The 12,742-nt window shown below is 40.2% G+C and overlaps 1 protein-coding gene across 1 annotated transcript in view; it reads right to left on the reverse strand.

Annotated features, from left to right (window-relative positions):
* The window catches only part of DBH (dopamine beta-hydroxylase), a 64,346-nt gene extending 54,446 nt beyond the window's left edge, over positions 1-9,900 (reverse strand). The window contains exons 1-3 of the mRNA XM_030206097.1: positions 9,556-9,900; positions 8,561-8,707; positions 2,125-2,382 (exon numbers count right to left, since the gene is read on the reverse strand). Of these exons, the coding sequence (XP_030061957.1) occupies positions 2,125-2,382; positions 8,561-8,707; positions 9,556-9,897 (747 nt within the window). The 5' untranslated portion in view covers positions 9,898-9,900. The remainder of the gene's footprint in view (positions 1-2,124; positions 2,383-8,560; positions 8,708-9,555) is intronic.
* Positions 9,901-12,742: the final 2,842 nt, after the last annotated feature.

Consider the following 12,742-nt stretch of genomic DNA (forward strand, 5'->3'; position numbering starts at 1 on the left):
CAAGATGGCCGCTTGAGAGTAGGGAAGGAGCAGCTCTGCACTTCCCTGATTGTCGAAATGGGAAAGAAGCAGAAGGGGAAGCAGCGAGACTTTCCCTCTGAGTCTCAGCAGGCTGCCCCTAACCAGCAAGTGTCTATTGCTGAGGCCTTCGCTGCTATAAAGACACTGCCCCCCTCTGCAGAGTCACAGGAAGCAGCGACTATGGGGGATGCTGATGTCAGCTTGAGCCTGGATCAGCGTGCGACAAGCACCTCCCCTCCCAGTTTTGGAACTCCTGACCAAGAAGGGGCTGCGGGAGCAAATGTTTCATGACAGCATCCTAGCCAGAGAGGGGAACCCGCAGTGTGAGGTGGTTCTCGGAACATCTTCGAGGGAGGGTGAAGCTCCGGTTAGTGGAGATCGAGTGTCTTCTGGTGCTGTTCCATTTTCTTCTGGATTGCCTCAGACATTGTTACATGAATCTATTTTCAAGGCATTGAAGGCTCCTCTCCCATTGATAAGACCAGACAATGTTACTCTGGATTTGGTCTGGGAAGGCTTGTCTTCCCTGCATGCAGCAGTTACATTGATGCTAAAGGCGGTGGTTACCTTCATTCAATAGTGGTTAAAAATGATAGTACTGTTTCATCTCTACATTCTTTGGTCCAGAAAGGTGACAGTGAGTGTTCTAAGTCACTGAAAGTGCAGTCTGCCTTGGTAAAAGACAAGACTATTTCTAATAGACACATTGAAAATGTGGAGAATGCAATGAGGTTCCTAAACCTGTGCTTTTTGAAATTTCCGAAACACCCTATTTTTTTTCCTCTGAGCAGCTCTTAAAGAGTTCCTTTGAGGAAATTTTGATGTAACCTAAGGAAGCTTGTCCTCCCATAGCAAAGTCTTACTATCTTACTACTAAAACCAAAGCTTTGATGGCTCAGGCAGTGTCTACTTGTGCAACTCCAAATTTGGTGGGACATATCCCAGGACAGTTTGGATTTGACTGCGTTTCTTGAAAAATCAGAATCAGAGACGGTGTCTTGAGAAACTCTTTTTGGTCACTTTTCTTTTTCTACAAGGCAGGGAGCTTGCTATGAAGCTTTACTTCCGTCTGCTTATGACGGAAAGTATAGATATTCCATGATTTGACTAAGATTATACAAGACTGGAGAGAGAAATTTCCAGGGCTTTTTTTGAGGGGGTATTGGGGGTACTGAGTACCAGCACCTTTTCCATTGTCTGCTAAAATTGATCTATGGACCCCCAAGTTTTAATGAAAGAGCTCTGGCTCTACACACCAATTCTGCCTTGTCATAGATTCTGTGACTGGTTGCAGGGGGCCTGGCTATTGTGGGATGAGTCCCTCAGTGATCACCCCACCCCTGAAGGATGGCCTAGCATTTGAGTACCAGCACCTTTTTTGCTAGAAAAAACGCACTGGAAATTTCTATCTATGAGGCAACAGGTGGTTTCACTTGGGGCTAAATTAATGTTAAGGTTTCCTTGTAAATGTTGTATGACACTTTCTTCTTATAAATATACTTTTTTTGATCTCAATCAGTTGAAGACATATCTGGATGCTGGGAAGATAGAGTCTCCTATACCTGAAGGTGTAACTGTTTAAGAACTTGCTATGCTTGGAATTCTATCCTATTCTATTTTGTGATTATATTTCGCTTTTGTCTCGGCAATTGAAAATGGAATACAAAATAGCAATTTGTGATGAATGATTGATATCTCTCAAATATTTCATTATGTTTGCTTGATTCTTCAAGGGTTTATTTTCCTTTTGGATTCTCTCCTACCTTGTTTGTGAACTGTTTTTGCACTGCTATTTCCTTATGTTCTTTTTCTATGCTTTTTTTTATTACTGAAATGTGATTTTCTCAGCAAGCTATTATTGCTTGCTATTATTAAAATTCTAATTAAAAATCAATATTAATAACTGTACAATATTCAATGAATGTAAAGTCCTGACTTCTGGCCTGCATTATCTGATCATGTGTCTTTGTCTGATTTGTAGTTCAAATGACTTTTTGTTTACATTGTTGAGGAATGCATAGAAATGATAGGATGGGCACCTGCTATCAGATTCTATTAGCTTTATAAAGGATAGTCTAAGGTACTTTCTGACTGGGTTCTTACCATGACAATGTGGTGTTTTGGGAAGTTGCTGGGCAGCTCAACAATATAGCACCAGTAAGTGGTCTCTTGGCTGGGAATGGTCACATGGGGTGCTGTTATTGCCATGGTCCTCACATCTGCAGGGAGGTTAGGGAGGATAATGTTGGGTTTCAGCAGCTGTACCCTTTGGAGCCCCTTGCGAATGGAAGAGACATTGATTGCCTCAAGGGTGTGAAATGGTTTCTCCAGGAACCCGTAGATGAGATGAACAGTGCCATCCTGGGAATAGAAAGAAACAAGGTTTCAGGGTTTTTTGTGACACACACTCTTGCTTTCCCTGTGTATCTGTTTCCTTTATTACTTCTGTTTAGCTCTCCGGGCTTTCTCTTACAGAGAACTCCAAATCACCAAGGACTGATGAATAAAGTCTGGGTTGGCCCTGGTTTTACCCTTTTGGATTAGTGGACTCAACTTCTGCTTTTCTTAGGGTGACTAGTTCCATATTAAGGGGGGATAATCTGAGTCACTCCTGGTTTTGCTCTGCTGCACTTAGGGACTTGCAGTCCTGCTTTTCTTAAAGAAATTAGGGATAGAAGTCCCAGGATTGGCCCAGCCTGTCCCTTATGACATAGGGGTGTATGAATGTATGAATTTATAGAGACACAAAAAACAGAACCTGTGGTACCAAAAATCAAGAGGAAGTACTAAACATAAGTTACTGGAGTGGAGGAGTGGCCTAGTGGTTAGGGTGGTGGACTGTGGTCCTGAGGAACTGAGTTCAATTCCCACTTCAGGCACAGGCAGCTCCTTGTGACTCTGGGCAAGTCACTTAACCCTCCATTGCCTCATGTAAGCTGCATTGAGCCTGCCATGAGTGGGAAAGTGTGGGATACAAATGTAACAAAAAATAAAAAAATATATATTAACCATAAAATGTATCTCAAAAAGAGGTGGTTAAAACCCAACATGGCCATATTTTGACTTACAGTTGCAACAGGGTAAATATAAACCCCACAAAGTATATTTCCTAGAAAGAACAGATAAAACTAAATCAGTTGATATGTATGACACAAATGTCATTAAAAATCCAAAAACACAAGAATACCTCATGTTCCTTTCTTCCAGCCATTCAAATGCATACAATTTTCATCAACTTGATGTTTGTGTCATATAATTTTAAGTAGAGGATATTAAATTTATTTTTAATATTTCCTGTTTTATGTTTAGGTTTATTTAAAACTTGATATACCGCCTTTACATAATAGGTCAAAGAGGTTAACAATATAAAATATTAGCATCAAATCAAAGAAAAAGAACACCATTATCAATAGAAAAGTAGACAATCATCCACACAAAAATAAAATAAAGTATCTAATTTAAAAATTACAAGTTATAATGTGTACAATCTAAACAGGAACAGGCTAGATAAAGCCAACAAGAACTAGACTGAAAAGCTAAATGAAAAAAAAGAGTTTTAATTTGTTTTTTAAATTTTGTCAAAGAAAATTCAGACTGAATATCTGAAGGTAAATTATTCCATAGAAACGGAGCTAAAAATAAAATGCAGAGTGATCAAAGAATACGAGATGGGGAGTAGGGAATAATGTATGTAATGCCTTAAAAGTAAGAAACAAAAGCTTGAACCAAATTCAATAAAGAACAGGTAACTAATGAAGTTCAAGAAATAATGGAGCTACAGGATCAAAACATTTTGCCCTAAACAGCATGCAAATTGCAGAATCTTGAAGGGTTTGAAGTCGATGTAATTGAAATTGAGGAAGACCCACATAGACTGTATTGCAGTAATCTAGAAGGGAAATTACAAAAGCATGAAGTAATGTATGTAATGAATTAAAATCTAAATAATATCAAATTGAATGCAAACAATGTAACAAAAAAAATACAGATTTTACAACACTTGTGTTTTGATACCATGTGTTTTTTATGTCTCCTCAAATGATGTTGAATCCAACTCTCTTTTGCATCATCATTATATGACTTTATAGTCCTGCTTTTAATTAGGAAAATAAGAGCTATAGTAACTCCTTAATGCAGTGGGCTATAATTCAGATGCTCTTCCCGGTGCTGCCTGGAGATCCTTTGCTATACTGAACCTCAGAACTTTCCATTGCTAAATCCCGTCATTGCTAGAGCATGGTTGTGATATCAACCGACAGGCATAGGTCAAGGTTATCATCACTCCCTTAGAGGAGCCCACTCTCAGGATGCAGACGCCCTTTAATTTAGTCCAAAGTTTCCTTATTATAATGTATCTTATTGGAAGGTTAATCATGAGCTTTTTTCTCTTCCAAATATGCCCTACAGAAGCTTTAAAATGCTCCTGCAATCCCCACCCCCACAGTCACATATGCACCTAGATAAAAGTAACAGAGATGACAAGGGTGGACTATAACAAAGAGTGAGATTTACCACCCTAAAGAGTGAGAGTTTTCAGGTAGTGTGTCCAGGATATAAAACTAGAAAGATTTAAATGTTCTATTGTTTTGTAAATGAGAAGCTATTCAAAATTATATTTCATTTTCTTTGGTGCCTCTGAAAGAAAATAGACAGAGTGGAAGAAATAGGACAACTTGCAAAAGAGTTTACCCAGGTAACTGTTTCCCTGGGTAAATTCTCCAGGCTGACCACTCTCTCTACTTAGTGGCTAAAGGTAAGTACACCAGTTTTATAGTACATGCAATTCTAGCTGCGGAAAAAAAGAGATGAAAAGTGGGAGGCAAAGTACACAGGAGGGTGTGCTCAAACTTTTTCCTATTGATGGGGCCACCTGGATTTTCTTCTCTTAGGCTTGTCCGTTCTGAAAGTAGTGGCACTCAGGCCATAGGCATCAACTTTTCAAAATTATATGAAGTGCTAAAACCAATGGCAATTACCCCTTTCTGGACACAGTCAAGGAGCTTGCTCAATACTGGGGGTGCTCAAACACCCACAGCACCCATAGAACTGGCTCCTATGACTCAGCCTTTAATAAGTAAGAGAAGGGACTTAAAAGACTGTGAGAGTTAGAGAGCCTTCCCATGAGTATGATACACTCCTAATAAGTGACACTTGGCATCTCTGCATTAATTCCAGGATAGTGGTCTCATTTCTTTTTTTTTTTCTTTTTTTATCATTTTACTTAATTACATTCACATTTATCACGTAAATGTAAGGAAAAACAGAAATTAATATAAGGAAAAAGAAAAAACATTTTCTCACAACAATATATATAATTGTCCACAATTGGGGGATCCAAGATCAGGAAAACAATCTCAAAGAAAATAAGAAAAACAGCAACTGGTTAATCTTACAAATTCATATTTTCTGAGGCAGGAAGGTTAATCGGTAATTTCAGCCGGTACAGTGGTAACTAAAGGAAGTTGCTGCAGAGGGTTCTTCATCTGTTCTTTTAACTCCACAAACTCTTGTAATTTCTTGGGTTCAACAAATAAGTAATAAGGAAATAAAACACTTACAAAGGAATCGCTCTAGGAAGGTCCCACCTAGGGCAATGATTCTTGGCTTAAAAGCCAAGAGTTCACACCTCCTAGTCAGCGATTCCCTTGATATATCAGGAAATATATTTATGTTTGAACCCAAAAAACTATCAGCCATGTATCGGAAATACAATTTCAAAACATTGTTCCTATCTAAATCAAAGGCAAAAGCCACTAGTAATATAACTCTCTATATAGGGTATTTTAGGAAGATTTATCATTCTCAAGTTATTTTTCCTTAATTGGTTCTCCAGAAGTTCCACTTTTTTACAAGAAACATGACTGTCCTTCATTACCAGATTAACTGATTTTCGTAGAGAAACCATTTCCGTAATCAAAGTCTCTATTTTTATATCTTGGACTTCCACTTTGTTAGATAAGTATTGATAGAATCACATATTTATTCCTGAAAAATTTTTAACATCTGAAGAGAATTATTCACACTCTGCAGCACTTCCCATAGTGCGTCCATTATGACATTTTTTGGCTTCACTAGGTCCAATTTCTCCACAGAAACTGCTCCAGATATCTTCGGGGGGAAGAGCTCACTCTCCAATCCCCCAGTTGGTTTATTATCCGGAGTCAATGCTGCGCCAGGACCTCCTCGGATCACGTGAGAATCCTAACCCACTTCGGGCGTTTCCACTGTCGACCTCCATAGCGAAGCGTTACTGTTTCCGGGTCTTGGAGAGGTCATGCCAACAGAGGGACTCAAAGTCACTCCCTCTCCACTGAAATTCGGCAATAAAGCCTTTCTGTTCCCCGAAGCAGGAACCAATATCCCCAACGTTATGACCCCGAATCTCTCCAAAGTAGACTGAGAAGTGGTGGGAACCCCAGCCGTGTTCGAGGAGGACAACACCACGGCTTTGCCTTTTTTCTTCCACATTCTCTGGGGAGTGTGCCTACTTCTTCAGGTATTCTGGTGTAAAACGGGAACTCAACTAACGTACGTCCTCCCTCGACGCCATCTTGGATCCTCCAGTTTGGGACACTCTTTGTCTGGTTTCTCCTCAGAGGCCTGTCTGATATGGGTAACCCTTCAGCATAGCCCTCTAAGTCATTGAAACACGGAAGCCCCTCCACCACTTACAAGGTGGTGTCCCTTCGGAGGGGTAGTGGTCTTATTTCTAGTCCCAGTGACTGGATATTTACTGACTGTGCTCTGGAAGGATAGCAATAATGGTCTGCCCACTGCCAATAAGTAAGACTCGTCTTTGATTTCTGTACATTTAAGCCTATGGAGCTGTAATTTCTAAACCTGTCTAAGAGGACTCTCAGCCAGTTGAGTTTTCAGGAATCTCTCTCCACAATGAATATGCATGAGATAGATTTGGATACAATGTAATGCATTCAGATCTAACTTATGAATATTCATAGTTGATATTGTGGCTGGACAAATTCAACTTCAGAAGCTGAAGAACAAGGCCTCTGCTAAGCAGATTTCTACGGTCTGTGCTCTGATCATAGCTGTACAGATTTGGATGGACTGGAGTGGAGCTTTTCAGGGACTTTGATGACAACTTCAGAAGTTTTAGAACAAGGACTGTGCCAGGCAGAATTCTACAGCTTTTGCTCTGAAAATGGCAAGGACAAATGAAGATCAGGATACAAATCAACTTTCAAAATCTGCACCCTGGTTCACAAAATCATCTACGGTGAAGCCTCGGGATACATGACAGACTTGATCGACTTACCAACTAGAAACCCATTCGAATCAGCACGAACATATCTAAATCTGCATTACCCAAGCTGCAAAGGACTTAAATACAAATCTACCTATGCATCCAGCTTTTCCTACATAAGCACACAACTGTGGAACGCATTACCAAAAGCCTTGAAAATGACGTACGACCACCTAAACTTCCGGAAAACACTAAAAACTAACCTGTTTAAAAAGGCATACCCTACCGATCCAACTTAAATGCCTGCTCTCTGCAACACAACAATACTAAAGTACGTAATGGATATAACAGAACTCTTCCGTTGCACGATTCCCTAATGTGGCTATGCCACATGAACTTTATCTTACCACAACATCATTTTGTATTTGTTCACACTGGAGTCTGCAAACGCCTCTCCGGTACTATGTAAGCCACATTGAGCCTACAAATAGGTGGGAAAATGTGGGATACAAATGTAACAAATAAATAAAATAAATTTAAAAAAAATATGAAATATCACATCATACCTTATGCTATGAGTTAATCTTGTTGGGCAGACTTGATGTTCCATACAGGTTTTTATCTGCCATAAGAACATAAAAATAGCCATAGTGGGTCAGACCAATGGTTCATCTAGTCCAGTATCCTGTTTCCAACAGTGGCCAATCCAGGTCACAAACACCTGGCAGAAATATCTACTATGTTACTAGGTAAAAGGCCAACTGGCTGGAAGTCTCCTAGAACAAGTTTGAGAACCACTGTTGTGCACACTAGATGATCTCATGTCAGCTTCTGCTAGGAAAACATAACATGTCATGCAAAACCTGCAGTATACCAACTGTATGTGAAAATGGCTGGGTAATAGAATGCATTGGACTAACCTGTATGTGCATGTGGATCTGCATTTGTTACCGAAGAACAATTAAGTGATGAGCCCCCTCTAGTGCCTGAAACCAGCACAGCTAACAGTTTGTTGTAGTTCTGGTGCAGGCATGAAGCACATTGCCTTACATACTTAAGATGTAAATGTGACTTGGGGGTGAGAAATATGTAGGAATTTATCAGAATGAAGGTTCCATGCTAACAAAGGGAATGGAGTGAAGGATAATCAACTTCTACCACTGTGAAGCTTCAAAATGTTACCTGAGATGTCCAACCTTATTTCTGAAGTGCACAGACACAGAGCTAGGGAAACACCCTTTATGAGACGAGGCCTGTGACAGATAAGGCCAGTTTGCATTGCTTCAGTATTCAGTCAAGGTATGAATTATAATGGGGCTGTGCTGTATACTGTACCTCAATGAGGTAGTCTTTGGGATCACAGGTGTTGAAGGGTCTTTTGAAAAGCAAGTAGAAGCCCTCAGGTGTGTTGTGAGCTTTCAGAAGCTGATAGTCCTGTTGGGAGTCCATATGCAGCTTTCCCTTTTGGTCACTCCATGCATCCTAAATACAGCAGTACAGAAAGAGAAAATTGCTGTTTTTAGGTACACTAAATATAGTATTCAAAAACAAAGCCAAAGCTACACAATCCTCTGGGTATATAAGGCTCACTTCTGCTCACATAAAGGCACAATATCCCCTCTGTTTATATTAGCCATACTGAGCCCTGCTGGTATACATACAACTAACATACAAGTGAGACAGTCACACTGAGCCCTGAACACACATTTTCTGTTTACTGTCTCTCTCTCCTCTTTGGCTACAGGAGTAACTGTCAACTCAGTGGTCACAGACCACACCTAATATACATTGTGATAACAGCAAAAAGTTGCAAGCATGCTTCTTTTATTTAATAACAATGATTCCATAGAAATGCAGGGATTGCAAAGAAATGAAGCAGAGGTGTGCATTAAAATTTTCTCATTAATGTCTGCATACTGAATAAATCATATAACAAACAGCCATTTCAGGAATGGAAGCTCATATGATATAAAGCTAGATTAAATAATAGCAGTGTGAAAAAAAGAGAAGCTAATATTAATATACATAATGGATTTAAATCAAGTGCCCAGTCTGAGATAAGAATGATGCATAGGAAAGTTAAACAAGGTAGCAGAGCTGGGACTAGAACCCAACCCAGGCATCCATGAATCCCATATCCCCTATTCTACCCAATGGACACACATAGGTTCTAGCAGAGAGAAGACCAGCAAAGACTCAGCTGATACATTTCTGGATATATGGTTTCTAATTTTTCTCTCTGGGTCCAGGCATGATTATTGCATCATTTAGATAAGACTCTGCCCATTACCAAATGTCAGCCATAAGACAACAACAAAACATGATCTTACCCCAAAATAGGAGCTATGCCCATCGCTCCAGAGCACAGCTAGATCTGCATCTTCAAACTCTCCCCGGTCTGACATCCCAAAAAGCACCCCAAATTTCAGTTCCTTGGCCAAAATTTGGAAGTACACCATCTCCTCTGGGTATGTGACATTCCAGGACAACATCAGAGTGCTCTCAGGGTCCAGAGGTACCTTGTAGGGGAAGCTGTTCTCCGTGGGAGTTGTTCCTTGCAGGGCCAGTAGAAGGATCAGCAGGAAGACAGCCACCATGGTGAAATAAATGGAGACCACCTCACGAAGCCTGAAACTGGGGAAGGCACAGGACCTCTGTCTAGTCATCTGCATGCTTGGGAGGAGCACAGTGTAGCAGCACCCTCCTGTGTTTTACCATTTATGTACTGGCCCTCCTGGGCAGGTTGGGGCAGTAATACTCTTTAATTACATTTAGCTGTTGGGAAATCTGATTGTTGTGTTGTCCCCCTGGTCAAACACTTTTCATTCTGCCTCTGCCTAATTGCCTCTAATTGCACATGGACACTGTCAATGAGAATTGAAGTCGACTAAATGGATTTTATCATCTTTTAAATCTTTAGGAGTGACTGATCTGAAAAGCACAAGCTATTCACCTGCAAGCTGTGGGTGTCTGTGTTGCGGCAGCCACTTGCTTGTCCCTAAGCTGCTGATCAGTTGCTGTGGCAGTCCTGGTCTGTGATGAATGGGCTTTGGCTCTAACCCCTTAGAACTTAAAATCTAAGCTCTGATTCTTTAAGGAAACTCAGTTTATACACCTTGAGATTACTTCGTATGATAAAATACTACTTTGATGAAAAAACATTACAAACTTTACTATATGCTTTCCTAGTATCTAGAATACACTATGCTAATATAGTGTTAGCTGGAACATCTAGTTTTCATTTAAAATGGCTGCAAACATTACAAAACACAGTGAAATGATTGTTAGGAAATGACAGATTTTATGATTGTGTCACCCCTTTTTATTTGAAGTATCACTGGCTGCCTGTATCATATAGAATCAATTTTAAATTGCTGGCTTTGGCCCATAGAGTCTATTATGGACAATCTCCTGGATGTTTATACTCCATGACACTCCCGTATACACCAATCAGAAATTTACAGTCCTCACAAGATAATAGAATGGTAATACTGAGTTTGAAGAGAGCTAGATGGGTGTCTGCTCAGTGTAAGACCTTTTTTTAATGTGGTGCCTGAACTGTGGAATAATCTGCCATCTTCTCTAAGAGCAGAAGCAAATTTTAGTAGACTTAAGATCAGTACATAAATGGTAAAACCCAGGAGTGTGCTGCCATACTGTGCTCCTCCCAAGCACGCAGATGACTAGGTGGAGGTCCTGCACCTTTCCCAGTTTAAGGCTTTGTGAGGTGGTCTCCATTTATTTCAGTCTAATGCATTCTATTACCAACGTAGAATACAACAATGAGATATATTAACAGGATTTACCGGCTTTTCTCAGAACACATGATCAGCAAGGATTGATATAGGTATATGAGGTCTCTAGAATAAAAGTTTTTAAGCTTTCCTATCATAATTATGGATTTCTTACTTATGATTTTATTTATATGTAAATTTAGCTTTTAAATTGCTTTGCTGAATCAAAGTTAAGTGGTATAAACATTTTTTATTAAGCATAAGCATTAACATCTCCCTTCCCCTGTAAAAAAATGTTGTCAAGTCAAAACAGCAGCCCTGCATTAACCACCAAGCAAAATAAGCACGTGCTTAGGACACCAAGGGAAGGGGGCACCACAGAGTTTTTTCTCCTAGCTATGATGCCCTTAACTCTTTCATTGCCGTCTGCCACACACCCATTATCCAAGATAAATTTCAGTGTTTTTTTAATCAGTATAAATATATATGATGTTTTGTTTCGTACAATAATGATATTTCTCAGCACTTATTGAGTCTTAAATGTCTTTTCAGTTAAGCAACAGAAGGGCCGAGGGGCACCATTGTTGGGCAGTGCTTAGGGCATCAGCTGCATTTAATCCAGGCCCTGCCAAATAGTTTTTACTTTCAAAAGTACTTCCCTGGTCCTGATCCATGTTCTCTGTCTCTAGCAAGCCTTTATACCATGTTTTCAGTTGGCACACTGTGATCATCTTTCCAGCTCCCAGACTTCCATTGGATACTAGCTGCAAATTACCATATTGCTTTCTCCTTCCCAGTATCCCTGTTTCCCAAATCCCTCATCCTTTTACCTGTTTGCAGTGGGAGTGGTTTGGTATTTGACCCACCGATTTTCCAGAACTCTAGACCAGGAGCCCTTGTAGCTTCTCAGAAATGAGGCGTCATATTCTGCTGCTTTGTATGTAGTTTCCTCGGGCTACTCCTGTTCTCTGCCTGCACAGCTGAGAAAAGTCTTGTAGTAAAACAGTAGCACCATAATGAAAAGCAGAAAAAGACTAATTGGTCCATTCATTCTGTCCAGCTTTTTCTGTTCACTCTTTCATCTATAGAACAGAACAGATTTTGTCATTTACCTCTTTTCCTCACCCCCATCCCAAGTATCTGGGCATGCAAGATTCCATTTTTAGTTTGCACCCAACCCCTCTCCTCTTCCATGTCCAACTATAAGATTCCACAATGATGCAAACAGCCACCAACACTGGTTCAGCTATTATCTGAACATCCAGCTTTCAAGGATCCCATGGCCTTTCCTGAAAGTGCCCTGCCATGATCAATCTGCTGCTCCAATGCAGTCAAAATGAAGGGCACATAGTGTGAAGACAGACCAGGATGTGTGTCTATTTCCACTAGAATTTCTAGTTATTACAGGATGAGCAACCTGCCAGAAAAACCCAGATGCTATACCTGAGATCTCCATTTGGTGGAAAAGGCTACTAGTGCGTCAAAGCAGAAATTGTTTCCTCAGTCTGGGAGTTCTTTTGACTCATTTCTGTTTTACTGTGGCAACACATTACAAGATAGTACAGTTTTATCATTTTGCATGAGCTTACTAGAACCCTGGTTGTACATTTGCGATGAATTCCACTTGTAAATATATACACTTAGGACCTAGAAAACACACAGGCTTATTTTCGAAAGAGAAGGGCGCCCATCTTTCGATACAAATCGGGAGATGAGTGTCCTTCTCCCAGGGTCACCCAAATCGGCATAATCGATAGCCGATGTTGGGCATCCTCAACTGCTT

The sequence above is a fragment of the Microcaecilia unicolor genome, chromosome 6 (assembly GCF_901765095.1).
Source record: "Microcaecilia unicolor chromosome 6, aMicUni1.1, whole genome shotgun sequence".
NCBI classification, from domain to species: Eukaryota; Metazoa; Chordata; class Amphibia; order Gymnophiona; family Siphonopidae; genus Microcaecilia; species Microcaecilia unicolor.